We start from the raw sequence: 17617 nt of genomic DNA on the forward strand, positions 1-17617 counted from the left end.
CCTGGAGAATTCCATATTCGTACAATTAATATCCTCCCTCAATGAAACTCTTACTTCATAAAACAACCAACCATAAACCTACATATCTGGCATAACGTATAAATATTTCCTAAAGGTGATACCATAAAATAATTCATTAATAATGTTATATTTTGAGGCCTAGAGCCGGGTCCAATCCCTGGTACTGAATGGTCTCCTAAGCATTTCTGGGAATGACTCCCAAGTGCAGAGCTGGAAGTAGCTCATGAGCACCCTGGAGTGATGCACAAAAACCAAAACAAAAAAAGAATTTGATAACTTTTGTATAAATAAAACTCAATTTCATCCTAGTTAAAAATAGTTTTTAGGAGCTAGAGAGAGAGTATCAGGTAGGACACTTGTCTTGCATGCCACCAACCCAGATTTGGTCCTCAGCATGCTTTATGGTCTCCTTAATCCCGTTAGGAGTGATTGATCTCTGAGGGCAGTCAGGAGTAAGACCTGAACACTGCTAGATGTGGCCCAAATAAAAACAAAAAAAAGAAGAAAGGAAAAATAAGAAAACCATCATTTGAAAGTCTATTAATAAGAAAATAAAAATATAAACTCTAAATTGGAAGAAAACATTTGCAAATTCAGTCCCCAATACAGTTTTCTAGTTTGAATAAAGAATGTGTACAGGTGACTATTCAGACAATGAAGTCAAAAGATGAGCAAAATATTTGATCAGACATCACCAATTATGTAAAAAAAGATGCTCAACATCATTACGAGAAAAAAGTGTAATCCAGACCATAATGCCTATCATCATACATTAGGAAAAAACCAGAACAAATCAGGCTATATAAATGCTAGTGAGTATTCAAAACAACAAAAATTCTCAGACATAAATGGTAAGAATTGAAAATGGCATAGTCATTATGGAAAATTGTTTTTCAGCATCATTAACACACACATAATTAGATTAACTTAATAATCAAAAGAAATGAAAGAAAAAATGTATGTTTATGTGAAAACCTTCATGCAGATGTTAGGGAATTTTCATTCATAACTTTTAAGAACTGGAAATATCCCAACCATTGCTTATCTGAAAAACAAAAGAAATACTAATACATCCACACAATGAAAACATAGGTCAAAATAAAATATTGAGCCATCAAATAACACTAAAAAATCTGAAATGCTTTATGCAAAGTCAAGGATCTCATTTGAAGGGTTACATATTGCAAGATTCATTTATGAGTATTCTGGGAAAAGTAAATACAGGGGCAGCGAACAAACCTGTGGTCACCGGTGATTTTGTTGTAAATAAATGCTCAACGATGAAAGTGCACTTAAATTTGCATTCTAATTTGTTTGTTTGTTTGTTTGTTTGGGGGCCACACTCAGTGATACTTAAGTATTACTCCTGGCTCTACACTCAGGAATGACTGCTGGCAGTGTTCAGGGGACCATATGGGATTCCAGGCATCTAACCCGGGTTGGCCATGTGCAAGGCAAATACCCTACCTGCTGTACTATCACTCTGTGCCCTAAATTTGCATTCTAGTCAGTAACAGTCAATAGAGAAAGCAGCTGGTTAGTCTGTTGTATTGTTTTAATTATTCTGGCAACTGTGGACATCATTCTCTAATCCATGACCAATTGGTACTTGTTCAACAGGAGCTGGCATTCAGCCTGAACACATCTCAGAGATCTGGAACCATGACAGGAAAGCCACTGCCCCACTCTACGCAGTTATTCTAAGGCTAGCTGAAGCAGAAGAGTCTCTATAAGTTAATGGGCCAGTAGGTGTAGAGACTGAAGCTCCAATTCTAGCAGTTGAGGAAACATAAGTGACAGTTGTGCCAGACAGCAAAATAGCCGTAGCACCATGTTTAGCCAAGGAAATCCAGCATTTCCCACTGATGTCTAATAGGTCTGTTCCAAAGTGTTACCTTTTGGAGGCACTAAAGATCTATCTCATCTGCTTTTATCCACTTCTTTATACCATTTGTTTTTTTTACAAAATCCTAAGTAGGCATTTATGGTCATTTAAAAATTATTTATTGTTACAGAGGCGACATGGGAACTATGGAAAGAAGAGAAAATAGATCATTAAATGACTTGGTGTGGGTCTCAATTTTTCTATTAACTCAGAAGATAAGGTTAGTATCTTAACATAATACAAGAAGAAGAATAACATGGAATATTTTTATTTTAAAGGGACTTGATAGTTAAAATATTGACATATTACCTCATTGCAATTGTTTAGGTATCTTAAAATTCTATTTATACTGTGATTTTGAAATTATTACAGTTCTTAGATGTGTCATGTAAGCTGTTTTTTTTAATGTATCAATAAAATGTGATTTCGGGTATATTTTTATGCCATAATTTTTAAAACTTTGCAATAGCATTTCAGTATGCCTTATATTCTTTGGATTCCTATTTATTATGTTTAAACTATTAAAGATATATTCCCAGGGCCCAAAGAGATAGCACTTGCCTTTCACACAGACTGCTCCAGTTTAATGCCTGGCACCACATGATCCCCTGAGCACTGTCAGAAGCAGCCCCTGGGCACAGAACCAGGAATAGCTGTTGAAAACTACTGAGTATGGCTCAATTGCAGGATGCCTGGGTTTAATCCTTTGCACAGCATGGTTCCCTGAGTACCTTCCAAAAGTAGGTCCCAGAACTGCTGCATTTGGTTGAAAAATTATATGTATACATATATGTATGTATATATGTGTACACCCACACATACACACACACAAAGATATTTCTGACAAGGGGGTGCTTGAGTTTTACCAGATTGCCAAAAGGGCCAGAGTTCCAAGGGTGAACAACACACACACACACACACACACACACACACACACACACACACACACACACACACACACACACCCTTAAGAAAAATCCCGGGGCTGGAGTGATAGCACAGTGGGTAGGGCATTTGCCTTGCACGCGGCCAACCTGGGTTCGATTCCCAGCATCCCATATGGTCCCCTGAGCACCACCAGGTGTAATTCCTGAGTGCATGAACCAGGAGTAACCCCTGTGTATCACCGATGTGACCCAAAAAGCCAAAAAAAAAAAAAAAAGAAAAAATAATCCCTTCTAGATAACCATTAAGCTCAACAATTAAGGTTTAGATCTTTTTTTTTTTCTCGTGGCCTATATTGTCACATATCTGAATGCTCATGTGCATGCAGAAATATTTACTGATGCATGGGGCACATCATTTAGTAATTAAAAAGCATGTGTTTGGGAGTCAGACTTCCAAGCTTTCATCTCAGCTTTGTGACTTAATCTTTCTGTTCCTCCATTTCCTTGCCTATGAATCCAGGGTAATAAGAATACTCAAAACTCTTTGTAGCGTGTTACTATTTAATGAGTAGAAAAATCTTTAACACAGTGGCTGGCATATGTAACAGAGATTTACAATGTTAGATAATTTTATTGCTATTGATAATGTGGCTGCATGTAGAAGATGGATATTCATAAACACATATGTAAGTATGCTCATAAAACATTTAATTATGATACATTCAAGGCTGGGGTTGAGAAAATCATGCCAGTCTCCTACCACTTCTAAGGCTCCTTGCCATACTGAACTACTTGTGTTAGATGTTAGAAACAGACAAAATGATTCAGAAAGATTTATGCTTGCTCAAATATGAGCAGGGAAAGAAAACTGTGGTAGAATCAAAATGGAGTTGCCTGGCCACTTTACCACTGCAAACAACCACCAACACTACTGGTGATGACAACATGAATTACTATGCTGTGGTCATCCACAAATTATTTTCCTTGGTTTTCACAAAGGCAGTATTATTCTTTGTAGTACTAAGTGATTTTTCATTTTGTAATATTTCTGAAACTGTGTAAGTTTTTGATTATTTGAAGGGCTGGAGTAATAGCACAGCAGTAGGGCATTCGCCTTTCACATGGCCAACCCATGTTCAATTCCTCCGCCCCTTTCGGAGAGCCCGGCAAGCTACCGAGAGTATCGCGCTCACACGGCAGAGCCTGGCAAGCTATCCATGGCGTATTGGATATGCCAAAAACAGTAACAATAAGTCTCACGATGAGAGACATTACTGGTGCCCGCTCGAACAAATCGATGAGCAACGGGATGACAGTGACAGTGACAGTGAAGTCCTGCCTGATATAATAACAAGAATAAGGGTCTATTTATTGCCTATTTTATGTCAGATATCATGCTAGATATTTGAGTCATTATCTCATTTAACTTTTACACCAGCAAAGTCTGATGACCTACAGATGAGGAAAATGCGGCTCAAAGAGATTAAGTGGTGTAGCCAGGGTAATATAGTTAATACATTCTGCACAAAGCCAGAACTGAAAATTCAGGTTTTCTGATTTCAGAATTCACCCTCCTTCTACCAAACTACACTATGCAACATTCAGATGGATTTACTAAAATCTATTATCAACTATATCTGTGTCACTCATTCAAATTATCTGATGTTTAGAGAAAAACCTTGATAAGTAAGAACTATAGCTTTTCAGCATTTTACTATGCATGTTTATATTCTTAGGGTCCAGAACTGAATTCATCTGAATCTAGGACAAGTGAGTTATATTATAGCATTAATCCACTGTATCAGGTTAGACTTGCTAGTAAGGTAAGACTCACTACTAAAACAATGCCTCACACAGGAAAAGGCACGTCAGTCCTCCCAGACAATGAACAGCACAGAAAATGCTCAATTTAATTACTTGTATATGTAGAAAGAGATGCTCATCAGTTTCCATGGAGTCAAACACATCACTGACACACTTCTCCATGGAAACAGAGAAGGGAAAACAGAAATGCTAAAGTGAATGAATTCACTGAGCAGTTGGTGAGCCAAGACTCAAGTAAAAAAAAATTATTCATCTGTAATAGTACTCTTTTACTAGTTTAGAAAAGAGAATAGCATATATTTAGAGATCATCAAACATGAGCTACATAAAAGAATGTAGAGGATGCATGTAAATTTAAGATGAAAAAATTGTTATTTTAGTAGGAATATACAAATATTAGAAAGCACCACAAAGCAAAGATACTTCTATCTTTGCACAAAATAATGGCAGAATTCTGAACAAAAACAGTACCAAGGGGTTTCCTTAGTCAAGAGGGTAACAAACAGGAAAACAACTTTTAAGACAAATTGATTAGCTCTATCATATTTCATAACTTAATTTTTTTAATTTTTGAGAATTTTTCCTGGGGCTGGTGTGATAGCACAGTGGGTAAGGCATTTGTCTTGAATTTTGTTGACTCAGGTTCGATTCCCAGCATCCCATATGGTCCCCTGAGCACCACCAGGGTTAATTCCTGAGTGCAGAGCCAGGAGTGACCCCTGTGTATTGTCGGTGTGACCCCAAAAAAGAAAAAAAAAACCAAAAAACCCCCCCAGAATTTTTCTCTTTAGATATAAAATCACAGGAATAGTTCAAGTTTTATTATGTAACACATTACTTAATGACTGAGCCTGTAGGCTTTTTTTTTTTTTTTTTTGGTGGAGGGGGTGGTGTTGGGTCATACCCAATTATGTTCAGAACTCACTCCTGGCTCTGCACTCAGGTATTACTCCTGGTGGGTTTGGGGGGCATATATAGTGGCTAGAGTTGAACCTGTGTGCAAGGCAAGCGCCCTACCCACTCACTGTACTACCGCTCTGGCCCCAATTTACACGTTTTAAATTTAAACACACAGTACATTTTGTTACCTTTGGAGGATATATTTTTATGAGAATAACAGAGAATTCAAGGGAGGGGAGACAGTTGCAAGAGTGAGTGTGTTTATCTTTCAGGCACAGGGCCCCAAGTCTCATCCCATTATAGAGGCGCCCTGAGCACTGTCAGGCATAGCTCTCAAGACTCCTGAGCATCGCCAGATTCATGTGGGAGCCTCCAATATCACTTGACCTGAGCAGCATCCATTACATAGCTGGGCCTGAGCATCAACTGTCCAACCAATTCTAAAATCTGCAGTGACCTCTATCCTTGAGCACTGCTTGGGAGATACCCTCCCTTCCCCAATAAGCAAAGTTAAAAAAAGTAGCACTGTAGCACTGTTGCACTGTTGTTCCAATGTTCATCGATTTGCTCAAGCGAGCACCAGTAACATCTCCATTGTGAGACTTGTTGTTACTGTTTTTTGGCATATCTAATACTCCAAGGGTAGCTTGACAGGCTCTGCCATGTGGGCGGGATACTCTTGGTAGCTTGCCGGGCTCTCTGAGAGGGATAGAGGAATTGAAACCAGGTCAGCCATGTGCAAGGCAAACACCCTACCCGCTGTGCTATCATTCCAGTCCAGATTTAATTAAAAAAAATTTTTGGGGGGGTTAAACCCCTTGGTACTCAGGGCTTACTCCTGGCTCTGTGCTCAGGGATCACTCCTGGAGGGGCTGTGGGGAGCATGTGGGGTGCTGGGGATGGATCCACAGTCGGTTACGTGCAAGACAAGTTCTATATCTGCTGTACTATCTTTCAGGCCCCCCAAAATAGCTTTAATTTTTTAAATCGTGTGTTAGGGGTCACATGATGGGGCTCAGGGAGCCATATGCCGATGCTGGGATCAAAGCCAGGTCAGCGCATACAAGTTATGCATCTCATCTGATACAACATCTCACTGGTCCCAAGAATTAATTTGATGAGGTATATTTTTTCCTTAAGGTATTTTTTTTTTTAATGGAATCACCATGAGATACAGCTACAAAGCTTTTATGACTGAGTTTCAGGAAAACAGCTCAAAGGGGTGGAGCGCAGGCCGCACACACTGCAGGCCCTCAGTCCACAACAGATTTCACCCCCAGCGTGGTGTTGCCCCTCACCCCGGCACTGCTGGATGTCATCCTTGTGGCCCCTGCCAGGGCAGCTCTGCAATCTCCGCACCATGGGCCCAGAATCCAAACAGTCAGCCCTGTATGGCTAGAGTACTGCCAGGAGTTAGTACCCCTGCAGCCCCCAAGCACCACTGGGGAGCCCCCTACCTCCTCCACAAAGGCCTGCAGTGGGAATGAATCCGAACCTGCTTCTTTTAACACCGCAACTCATATTTAGTCTTGGATGTCAAGATGATTTGACTTCTTGGCAGGAAAATACTTAAAACAGCAATTTTTAACATTTATCTGTTCCGTCAACAAAGATTTCTCATGTGCTTCATAAGTGCCAAGTATTCTGCTAGATTCTATGGTATAGGGCTGAATTAAATAACACCCAAGACTGTATCCACAGAGGCTTACGGAAGAGGAAGACATGAAAAGAATCATGTGTGAAAATCTACAGTTAGGGTCTGACCCAGCTCCTCAAAGGAAAACCACAGAGATCCAAGAGGAAACAGGATGAACAGATTTCTGAGATTAGATGGTCTGTGATGATGCGAACCTAAAGCTGAGCTCTGAAGGGTGAGTAAGAGTAAGTCAGACAGAGAATGGGAAGAGCAGGAATTCAGACACACGCCCTGACACAGGGAAGACCTTGTTACGGGTTGAGAAACTGGACAAAATCGAGCATTTCTGGGAAGAGATAGTGAAAAGATTGGAGATGGAAAGAGGTACATGGTCACTTTCTGAATTTTTATTCGAAGTACAATAGGGAGCAATGAAAGAGTTTTGAGGGCTGGAGTGAAAGTACAGCAGGTAGGGCGTTTGCCTTGCATGCGCTGACTGAAGTTCAACCCGCATCTCATTTGGTCCCCCAAGCACCGCCAGGAGTAATTCCTGAGTGCAGAGCCAGGAGTAACCGCTGAGCATTGCTGGGTGTGACCCAAAAAAGAAAAAAAAAAAAGAAAAAGAAAAGAAAGTTTTGAGCAGGAGGGCCACATAACTGCTCACACAATTTTCAGTACAAGTAAATTAGAAACATTTAACAAAAACAAAAAAAACAAATTAAGTTCAAAAGGACACAATGAAACCGAGAGGTTGCAGACATATAACTAGGTGGAAAACTACAATGTATCTCGATATGTTTGGAGCAAACTAAATATTCCAAAGGGGAAGGAAGTCTGCAATAGAGACTTCTGAGGCCAAATAATATCCTATTCTTTGAACTAGCGCTGGTTAGACAGATGCTTGTCTTATGCTTTATGTATTTTTTCTATATAAACTAAAAAAATTATAAAGTTTTCTAGTTCTAGAGATTAATCCTGGCTGCTCAGGGGTACTGGGGATTAAACTCAGGTAGGCCACACACAGAGAAAGTGCCTTGACCCCTTACTCTGTAGCCCCCATGTTTTATTTTTCTTTCCATAAGAGTCGGTTGAGGTGAATAAATGGGGACAGATAGCTTGAGGAAATTGGTTTTGGTAACAATGATAATTGCCCTTTCTCATCCATTCTCTCTTTCTTCTCTGTAGGAACTGCACCCCTACAGGGGTTTAGTTGGGCAGTATACCTTCCAAGGATAGACATTTTAGAGCTTCTTTTGTTATAGGTGTGGCTATGAATCTAAGTCCAGTCCACCTCCCGGATGACACATAGTTTTCCTGGACTCCCCCATCCTGCAGGTTGGGCTATGACTAAAAAGAATGTATCTGTCTCTGACTCAGACATGCTAAGAATGGCAGAGGTCAGAGAGATTGTACAGTGAGCAGGTAGGGCTCTAGTCTTAACATGTGGTCAACCTGGCACCACATATGTTTTCCCAAGGACCCCAAGAGTGATCGCTGAGCACAGAGTCAGGAGTAAGTCATGAGTAGTGCTGGGTGTGGCCCCAAAAGCGGAAAAAAAAAAGGGTCACAGCCAAGCCTTTAGAGGCATCTTTGGATGATTTTGTGAAGCAGAGAAGTCTACATGTCTCAGATTTCCTACCTGCTTTTGTACCATTACAAGAATGAACAATACTTCTATCTTATTAAGTCATTGCTGTATCTGTTTCAGCTGTGTGCTAATACATTAGAAAGGAACATTTGGAGATATGACAATGACTAGAGGAGTACGCAGAAGAAAATTTTAAATAATAGAGAATATGGAGCATGTTCAAATGCTAATGGGAAAAATAGACAATAGAAGGTTGAAGGTGTAGTAATAAGAGGTTTAATAAAAACAGTCTATCTCTTCAGCGCCTCATTTTGTGTTTAAAGCTGAGCAAGATTTTTTTTTAGTAGAGAAGAAAGAACAGAGATAGCAGGTGAAAAAGAGGAGAGGAAACAAATGCATAGAAAAAAAGTACATTCAAGATGCTTGGGTTCTAGAGAGCTTATAGAGATTTTGACACGGTTAACATAATGTCACTAAACATTGGGCTGTACAAAGATTACAAATAATACAAATCTTAAGTCTCTTTGGGGCGAATGGATTGTGAATATGAGTCTGGTATTACAATTTTGGAAAACTTTTATTCATTTTGACTTTAATACTGTATCTTCTCTATTTTTATTTATGCCTCCTAGAAATTCTACATAGGACTTCTTTACAGATATAAATAAAATAGGGAGAACAGTGAATCAATTTCAATAGTTGAATAAATGGCAGAACATTAATTAATTTCAAATTATTTATAACTAACTGCAATGACCAAAAGAGAGAGAGAGACAGAGAGAGAGAGAGAGAGAGAGAGAGAGAGAGAGAGAGAGAGAGAGAGAGAGAGAGAGAGAGAGAGAGAGAGAGAGAAGAAAAGTGCTTGCCATAGAGGCAGGGAGTTGATTCGAGGGAACCTGGGGACACTGGTGCTGGGAAATACACCCTGGTGGAGGGATGGGTGTTGGAACACTGTATGACTGAAAGCTTACATGAACAGCTTTGTAAGGATCTATCTCAGTGATTTAAAAAAGTTCAAAAAAATAGAAAAAATTATTTGCAACTTTATTAGTATAATTAGATATTAGACACTAAAGATCATTATTCTTTAGATCATGTAAGATCTCTGTTATAACAAAACCTTTTAATACCTCAGAGTGCATTTCTCTATATACTGTCAAATACACAGATCTCCTTTGAATAATTTTTACCTAATCCAAATAAAAATTTTTAAGTTTCTTTTTGTTCTTCTTGTTGTTGTTTTTTAATTTATTTATTGAATCACCGTGAGAGAAGTTACAAAGCTTTCGGGTTTAAGACTCGGTCATACAATGATAAAACACGCGTCCCTTCAAGAGTGCACATTTCCCACCACCAAAAACCCAGTAAACCCCCCATCCCACACCCTCCCCCTACCTGTGTGGCGGATGATATCCACAACACTCTCTAACTACTTTGGTTTTTTTTTTAAATTTTGTTTTGTTTTGTTTTGTTTTTGCTTTTTGGGTCACACCCGGCAATGCACAGGGATTACTCCTGGCTCTGCACTCAGGAATTACCCCTGGCGGTGCTCAGGGGACCATATAGGATGCTGGGAATCAAACCCGGGTTGGCCGCGTGCAAGGCAAATACCCTACCCGCTGTGCTATCGCTCCAGCCCCTCTCTAACTACTTTGATTACATTCAATATTTCGACAGTGGCAGATGATGTCCACAATACTCTCTCTCTACTTTGATTACATTTAGTATTTCGACACTGGACCCACCTTATTTGAGATTTCCCTCCAACACTTAGATCTGCCGAACAGGCACCACTGGAACACTTTGTTTTCTATTGCTGATTATGAATAGCATATGAGCCAGAGAAGCTGTTCATGGGTGGTGACTCGGGGGTCTTGTTGGAGCAGGGGAGGAAAGGGCCGGCCCCACCCCATCCTGTGAGGCCCCAAGTGCCTTGTCACTGCAGGCCCAAACCTATCTGTCCATTGACCCCTGGAACCAGAGCTGTTGTTGCTTTTTTGGATCATACAGTGATGCTCAGGGGTTACACCTGGTTCTGCACTCAGGAGTTACTCCTGGGGATACTGGGGGGACCATATGGGATGCTGGGGATTGAACCCAGGTTGGCTATGTGCAAGGCACATGCCCTACCTTCTGTGCTCCGGCCCCCATAGTTTTTAAGTTTCAAAATATGTTTTCATATTCAAGTCTTGGAATAAAATAAAAACAATATGGCTGGAGCGATAGCACAGCGGGTAGGGCATTCACCTGGTATGTGTCCAACCTGTGTTCGATTCCTCCACCCCTCTAGGAGAGCCCGGCAAGCTAGAGAGTATCTTGCCTGCACAGCAGAGCCTGGCAAGCTACCGTGGTGTATTCGATATGCCAAAAACAGTAACAACAAGTCTCACAATGGAGATGTTACTGGTGCCCACTCGAGCAAATCAATGAGCAATGGGATGACGGTGATATAGCGATGCTATTTCTATTAAAATGTATTAACAGGGGAGTCAGGGAGATAGGTTACAAACTAGTGCACATGTTTTGCATGTGACTGCCAAGAATCATACCAGGAATAGCCCCTGGGCCCCACTAGACATGGGCGCCCCTAAAAAATAAGAGTGCAAAGGGCCAGAGAGATAGTCCAATGGTCAGGGGAGTGTGCAAGGCATTACATGCCCCCGCCCCATAACTAGAGGGTGTGTAGCTCTCAACATGCCACACAGAGTATGGCCCTAGTACTGATACCCCCTCACCAAACCTGGTTGGTGCAGTATGAGTGTGTATGGCCTCCAGACCTCCTAAGCACTGCATGGAAGGCGAAACAAACAATAAAATGTGTGGCTACATTGTAGATCAAAACTAAAATGAACTAACTTCCTCTAGGTAAAGCATTATTTGTAAAGTCCCTGTATTTAAGGCCCGGCTTACCTATGATGAGCCTGTGAAGTGTTCCCTTATCGCCATTGATAGCAGCAGCATGAACTTGGGATGCCAATGAAGAACCAGTCAAGGACAAGTTCTCAGACTTACTCATAGTCTTCTCACCATCGGTTGCAACCTTAAACGATGGGGGGAGGGGACAGTAAGGACATTTAGGAATCATTTCTGAAATGTATCTCATCAGTTCTAAGCGGCTCGGTTAGAAATCTGACTTATAGAAATATTTGATATGCTTTGCTAGGATTTTAAAAATACTACACTCCTCACCCTAGAAGTGCCATACTGTGACAACGTGCCATGAGGTGAACCTTTTGTATGAGTTGCTCATCTGAAAATGAGAGGGTTAGATAAGCTTCTGAAGCCCTTCTCAGCGGCAGAGGAAACTAAAGGGCTGAACATTTAACAGCAGAGACAGGGCTTAAAACCCACAGAGACTTCTAAGTTAATTTAGGAACTTGATTCCACATAATACTACACAGTAGAATTACTGAGAGTAAGGTTGATGACCAAGTCACAAAATGAGTGTGAGGTGAGCCAAATTTTTGGGTCAGGTTGAATTACACTTAAGTGCTAACTCAAGAGTACCCAGTTATTTCTCTTTTTACCCACAAAAGGAGTAAACTGTATGCTGGGGAAATAGCGCATAGGGGCAGAGCACACACAGGTACTAGGCCCCAAGTCTGATCCCTTCAACTGCATGTGTCTCACCTGCACCCTCCATGGGTAGAGGCTGCTAGATAGAGTCCTGAACATCACTGACATCAAACCATCAGACCCAACAGGTCTGTACCCCTGGTGTCCCCACTACTGCTGAAGGAGACCCCACTACTAGTGCTCTGGTTTTATATCATCTTTGTGCTCACTAGGAAAATATAATTAGCTTGCAATATATGGCATAACCTAGGATCTTACTTGGAATATCAGAGCAGTAGGAGTAACCATACTTCATTAGGGATATATATTTAAAAAAAATTTTTTTTTATTAGTGAATCACTGTGAGGTACAATTACAGACTTACAAACTTCCGTACTTACATTTCAGTCACATAATGGTCAAGTATCCATCCCTCCACCAGTGCCCATTTTCCACCACCAATGGTCCCAGCATCCCTCCCACCATCATTAGGGATATCTTGACTAGTTTACGAAAGCCTAGAAATATCTTAACAGCATAGGCTACAGTAAGTTGTCCATCAAAAGAGTGTTAAAAGCTGAGGCTGGATTGTCAGAGATGCAGCAGCAGGAAGAATTCAAGCATTTGAGAAGGCAAGAGGGTAGCAGAATCAGTGATCTTCAGTTTTCTTCCTGAACTTAAGAAGCGCCATCTGAGGTGTAGCGTTGCCAGCCTGTAAGGACTAGGGAGTTAACAAGTGTCAGAAACAGGGACTCATGGGGATCATGACAAACTGGGTCAGCTATTCCAATCTGGAGAGAGATGAAGAACCCACAGCTAACAGCTGTTGGCAGGACGGGTGAGCGCTCTCTGATGGACACCAAAAGTGTCCATCATCAGAGTGTCACTCTCATTTCACAGGATGTAAGTGTTCCATAAAATAAATGTATTAAAACCCATAAGACAGCCATTGTGTGGTCACACCAAGGATTATTCCTTCGATTTCTGCCTCTGACTTAAAAATTCTTTTTGGGGGGGGGGTTGGAGCAATAGCACAGCGGGTAGGGCATTTGCCTTGCACGAGGCCGACCCGGGTTCAATTCCCAGCATCCCACATGGTCCCCTGAGCACTGCCAGGAGTGATTCCTGAGTGCAAAGCTGGGTGTGACCCAAAAGGCCAAAAAAAAAAAAAGAAGAAAAAAAAAGAAAAAAATTTTTTTGTGTGGGGGAGGGCATTAACACCCACAATTGCGGGATCTTACTCCTAGTGGTGCTGGGGGAAACTGCAGTACCAGATGGAACCTAGTTGGTACAAAGCATGAGCTCTGCCCTTCAAGTTCTCTCTCTCTGACCTAGGAGTATCTTCTTAATTTTGGTAAAGGTCAGTTCTTAGTTCCTCTATTGTATTTTGACAATTTGACATGTTGGCAAAAACAAAACAAAACAAACCCTGGGTGTTATAAGAAACTCCTGTCATGTGCAAGCATGACCGTCATGTTAGAAAAACTATTTTCATAGTTAGGATTATATTAAAGCCACTTGAAAGAAGCTTTACAAAACAAGGGTAGAAGTGGCAGTACAAGTCAGGAGTAATTGTCCTTGGGCTCAAAGCCCAGTTCTGCTAATAATAAGCAGTGTGCCCTTAGCCTACCTCAGCTCTCCGATTTTCTCTAAATATGAAAAATAAAAAAAAGATACACCATGCTAATTATCTGGTCAAGTGCCAAGTAGGTACGAGGCACTGTTCTCAGCGTAATATCTGCCATTCCAGAAACTTAGTGATCAGAGTCACATATGAGTCACGAAAAAAGTTCTTCATACCCCTTGAGAAGCACTTAAAAATATGCTAGCAGTTATATGAATTTCCACATATTTCACATATTCCAATCCTTAGCATTTAGCATAGATAGTTATCACCATTTAGCCAGTGTTAAGTAAATGTTTGTTGAATGAAAAAATAACAAGCTGAGTGCCAAGTCCAAAGGGTGAGCAGGATTAAAGTTTAACTTTTTGGAGAAATGAGTTCACAAGATGAGTCTGACCTCTTAAAATCCCCCCCTTTTGAAATCTATTTTTTTTTCTGCTAAAAGTAGAAGAGGTGTTCACAGATAAGCACACTGAACCGGGAGAGGAGACCTAATTAGCAGTCCTGGCTAAGCCACTAATTTGGTCATCCTAGGAAAAGCCATCCTCATAGGGCCCTTCCTTGCTGTCTGTCTTTCTGTCTGCAGCAATTCATTTTACAAAACAAATTTAGACCAAAAAAAAAAGGCCACTTTATTAATTGTAAAGTGCTATAAAAGACAAAGGTATCATCACCCTTAATTACAAACCAAGCCCGCGTAATAACAAAGGCTCTTATAAATCTAACGGTGCAAAAATCAGAGGAGCTGTAGGTAGTCACAAGCAAAGGGAAGAGGAACTGTGACCGAACTGCAGGTTGGCTGTCGGGGAAGTTCCCAGAGGTGCATGTCCGAGAAGCTTTCGAGATGCAGTTGGAGAAAAGGGTTAAGGTCATCCCGGACCGCAGGAGCAGTGGAGCCGGGCCGGCAGGAGGGGAAGCCCCGGGGGACGCAGAGCCTGCGCGGGCCGGTGCGAGGAGCGCCCGGGAGCCAGGCGGCAATCTTCCACGGCGTGGCTCACTCCGCAAGGACCCGGGTGCAGGGAGCCACAGACATTCGGCGCGTCCCTCGCACGCTGAACGTTTCCACCGACAACGTCCCGGCCCAGATAATGACTCCAGAACCGGGGCGCACAGGCACAATTACGGATTTCTGGGTCACCGCCTCATTCCGCCGAGGCCCAGAGAAAGGTCTCCTGTCTCGTTTTTTTGGTTTTCCCTTTTTTGTCCCCCCCAAGGCAGGAATGAGCGCGCAGAAAGAAGAGGAGGCAGCAGGCGGGAAGGCCAGGGCCGCCGCCCAGGCCAGGAGGGCTGAGAGTGTGGACAGTAGGAGCAAGGGCAGGGCAGGGCAGGGCAGATCGATGCGAGCCTCCCCAGCAAGGCCCCCTCCTCCTACTCACCCTCGCCTCCTCCAGGACTCACGTCCCGGGGGCGGCTCCAGGAGGCACCCCCACTGGGCCGCCCCTCCCGCCAGATCAGGCCCCTACATCCGGCTGGGACAGAACCTTTCTTCGCCCCCCCGCTCCCCCCCGCAAAAAAAGGGCTTAAACGTGCCGAGCCCCCTGAGAAGGCCGACCCGGGCTCACGACGCCAGTCCTCTGGGAATTGTAGTTCTCTGGCCTCGGAGGGCCCTGGCCCCCCGCCCTTTTCCATCCCAGAGCGCCCCGCGCACAGAGGACTTGGCCGACCTTGGGCCGAGAGGATGCTGGGAAAGCGAGTTTTAGGTGACCGATGACGTGCCCTTTCGAGAGGGGCCCAAGACTACATTTCCCGGCGTGCACCGAGAGGGGCAGGACCCGGAAGTGAGGGCGTGAGAGGCCTCTCTGGAAGTTGTCCCGGGTGTTCGCCGCTGGAGCTCCGGGTCGAGAGGACGAGGTGCCGCTGCCGGGAGGATCCTCCGCTGCCGCCGGCACCCGGAGCCCAGCCCTTTCCTAACCTGACCCAGCCCTGCCCAGTCCCAGCCACCAGCGCCCGTCCCTGCCGCGGACCCCAGCGTTGCCATGAATCCTGCCGTTTTCCTATCCTTACCCGACCTCCGATGCTCCCTGCTGCTCCTGGTGAGTGAAGGAATGACAGACGCTCCGACAGATGCACGGACGGCCTCTCGCCCTCGCGGAGGGGGGCTCCCGCGGTCCCTTCACCCTGCTTTCTTCATCGTCCCCTTCCCGCCCCCGTCCCCCGCCCCCCGCCCGGGTTTGGCGGGGCGTGCACGCACCTTCCCCCGCCGCCTTCGTTTCTCGGCATCGCTCAAGCCCCCTTCCCAGGCCGGGGTTCTCCGAGGCCTGGAGAGATCGGGCTCGGAGGGGGCTGGTGGGGGAGGGGGAGATGCAAACCCGGGAGAGCCCGAGACTCAAGCCTGGGTAGGAGGGGACGGGGGAGGGTCGCGGCGAGGACCTCTGAACCAGCCTCGGGAGCCACGGGGGCAGCTTTGAGACGCAAGGACCTGGCGGTGCCGTGACTCGGGAGCGGGCGCCAGCCCTCAGTCTCTCGGGAAGGATGCAGGTTGGGCGACAGGTTGCTGGGGTCGTGCGAGGCTCCCTCCCCCACGAGAGCCCGGGAGAAGCGGTGCCCCGGACCGCAGAGCCCTGTGTTGTGGCTCCATGCGATTGGCTGGAAACCCGGAACTGGAGTCTGGCTCGGTGTCCTCGAAGGGGGGGAGAAGGGAGAAGAACGGATCGTCCGAGGGGGAGGATGCGCGGTTCCCTGGGAGCCTCCGCCGGGACCTCCCTCCGCTCTTACTGCCGCACCCACCTCCCCGAAATTCCAACCGCCTTCAGTGGCCGGGATCTGGGAAGGACTGTTAGCATTCTTAGCTCCCGCACCTACTCACACCGGCCCGTCTTATGTAAAGGGACCATCTGCCCCCCCCGCCCCCCACTTTTTAGAGCATCTTGAGTGTGCAACCTGTCCGAGGCTGGCTCAGGTCGGAGCCAGACGGGAGTGAACCTCTCAAGGCCTAAGGCAGGGAAGGCGGCGAGTCGCTCCTGGCTTGAGATAGTAGTATAAGACTGTAAATAATTTGACAGTGGCAGGCTTTTCCGAAAGCCCCCACAGAGCCCCCACAGAGCCCTGTTAAAGTACGAAGCACTCCACAGTTTTGAAAGATACAATGAAGTTAACCCCTCTAGCTGGTTCCTGGGATAACTGGGGCATTCATCGAGTTTCTTGGTTTGAAGTGATGATTCCCCGCAGAGCATGTGCAAGTTTTTAGGGTTGGGATCATTTTTCTCTCTCCCTTTACCCCTCCTGCGCACGAGTTTCTTAACCCCAGCCCTGTGTCCCCCTCCCCCGTTTCCCCTTGTGGTTTACAAGCCATTTGCAAAAGCCATATGTAGTACTTTTGCATTTTCAGAGGAAAAGTACGTAAAACTCTGGAGGGTGTGAGAAGTACTTTTGAGAATTAAAAGTAAAACATGGTAATGTTTGCATGTAATTACAAAGTTTTTTAAATTGCATTTGGGATTATACAGCACACGACTTCTTTTTGGGTCACACTCGGCGATGCACAGGGGTTACTCCTGGCTCTGCACTCAGAAATTACTCCTGGCGGTGCTCTGGGGACCATATGGGATGCTGGGAATCGAACCCGGGTCGACTGCGTGCAAGACAAATGCCCTACCCGCTATGCTGTTGCTCCAGGCCCTCTAAGAAAAATATTTTATAAAGAATAATTCTTAGTAATGTTATTATATACTTTCTTTGCTTTTTCCTTTTGTAAGTA

General features: G+C 44.1%; 2 protein-coding genes across 3 annotated transcripts in view; one reads left to right on the forward strand and one right to left on the reverse strand.

Annotated features, from left to right (window-relative positions):
- Positions 1-15426, reverse strand: part of INVS (inversin) — a 160199-nt gene extending 144773 nt beyond the window's left edge. The window contains exons 1-2 of one of the 2 annotated variants that reach the window (XM_055123844.1): positions 15297-15426; positions 11652-11781 (exon numbers count right to left, since the gene is read on the reverse strand). In XM_055123844.1, the coding sequence (XP_054979819.1) occupies positions 11652-11757 (106 nt within the window). In that variant the 5' untranslated portion in view covers positions 11758-11781; positions 15297-15426. Of the gene's footprint in view, positions 1-11651; positions 11782-15296 lie in introns of those variants that run through there. The other variant, XM_055123846.1, reaches the window with a different exon arrangement.
- A 186-nt stretch (positions 15427-15612) lies between these two features.
- The window catches only part of ERP44 (endoplasmic reticulum protein 44), a 78987-nt gene continuing 76982 nt past the window's right edge, over positions 15613-17617 (forward strand). Inside the window, exon 1 of the mRNA XM_055123849.1 lies at positions 15613-15953. Coding sequence (XP_054979824.1) covers positions 15897-15953 — 57 coding nt within the window. The 5' untranslated portion in view covers positions 15613-15896. The remainder of the gene's footprint in view (positions 15954-17617) is intronic.

This window comes from Sorex araneus, chromosome 1 (assembly GCF_027595985.1).
Source record: "Sorex araneus isolate mSorAra2 chromosome 1, mSorAra2.pri, whole genome shotgun sequence".
In the NCBI taxonomy this organism is placed as follows: domain Eukaryota; kingdom Metazoa; phylum Chordata; class Mammalia; order Eulipotyphla; family Soricidae; genus Sorex; species Sorex araneus.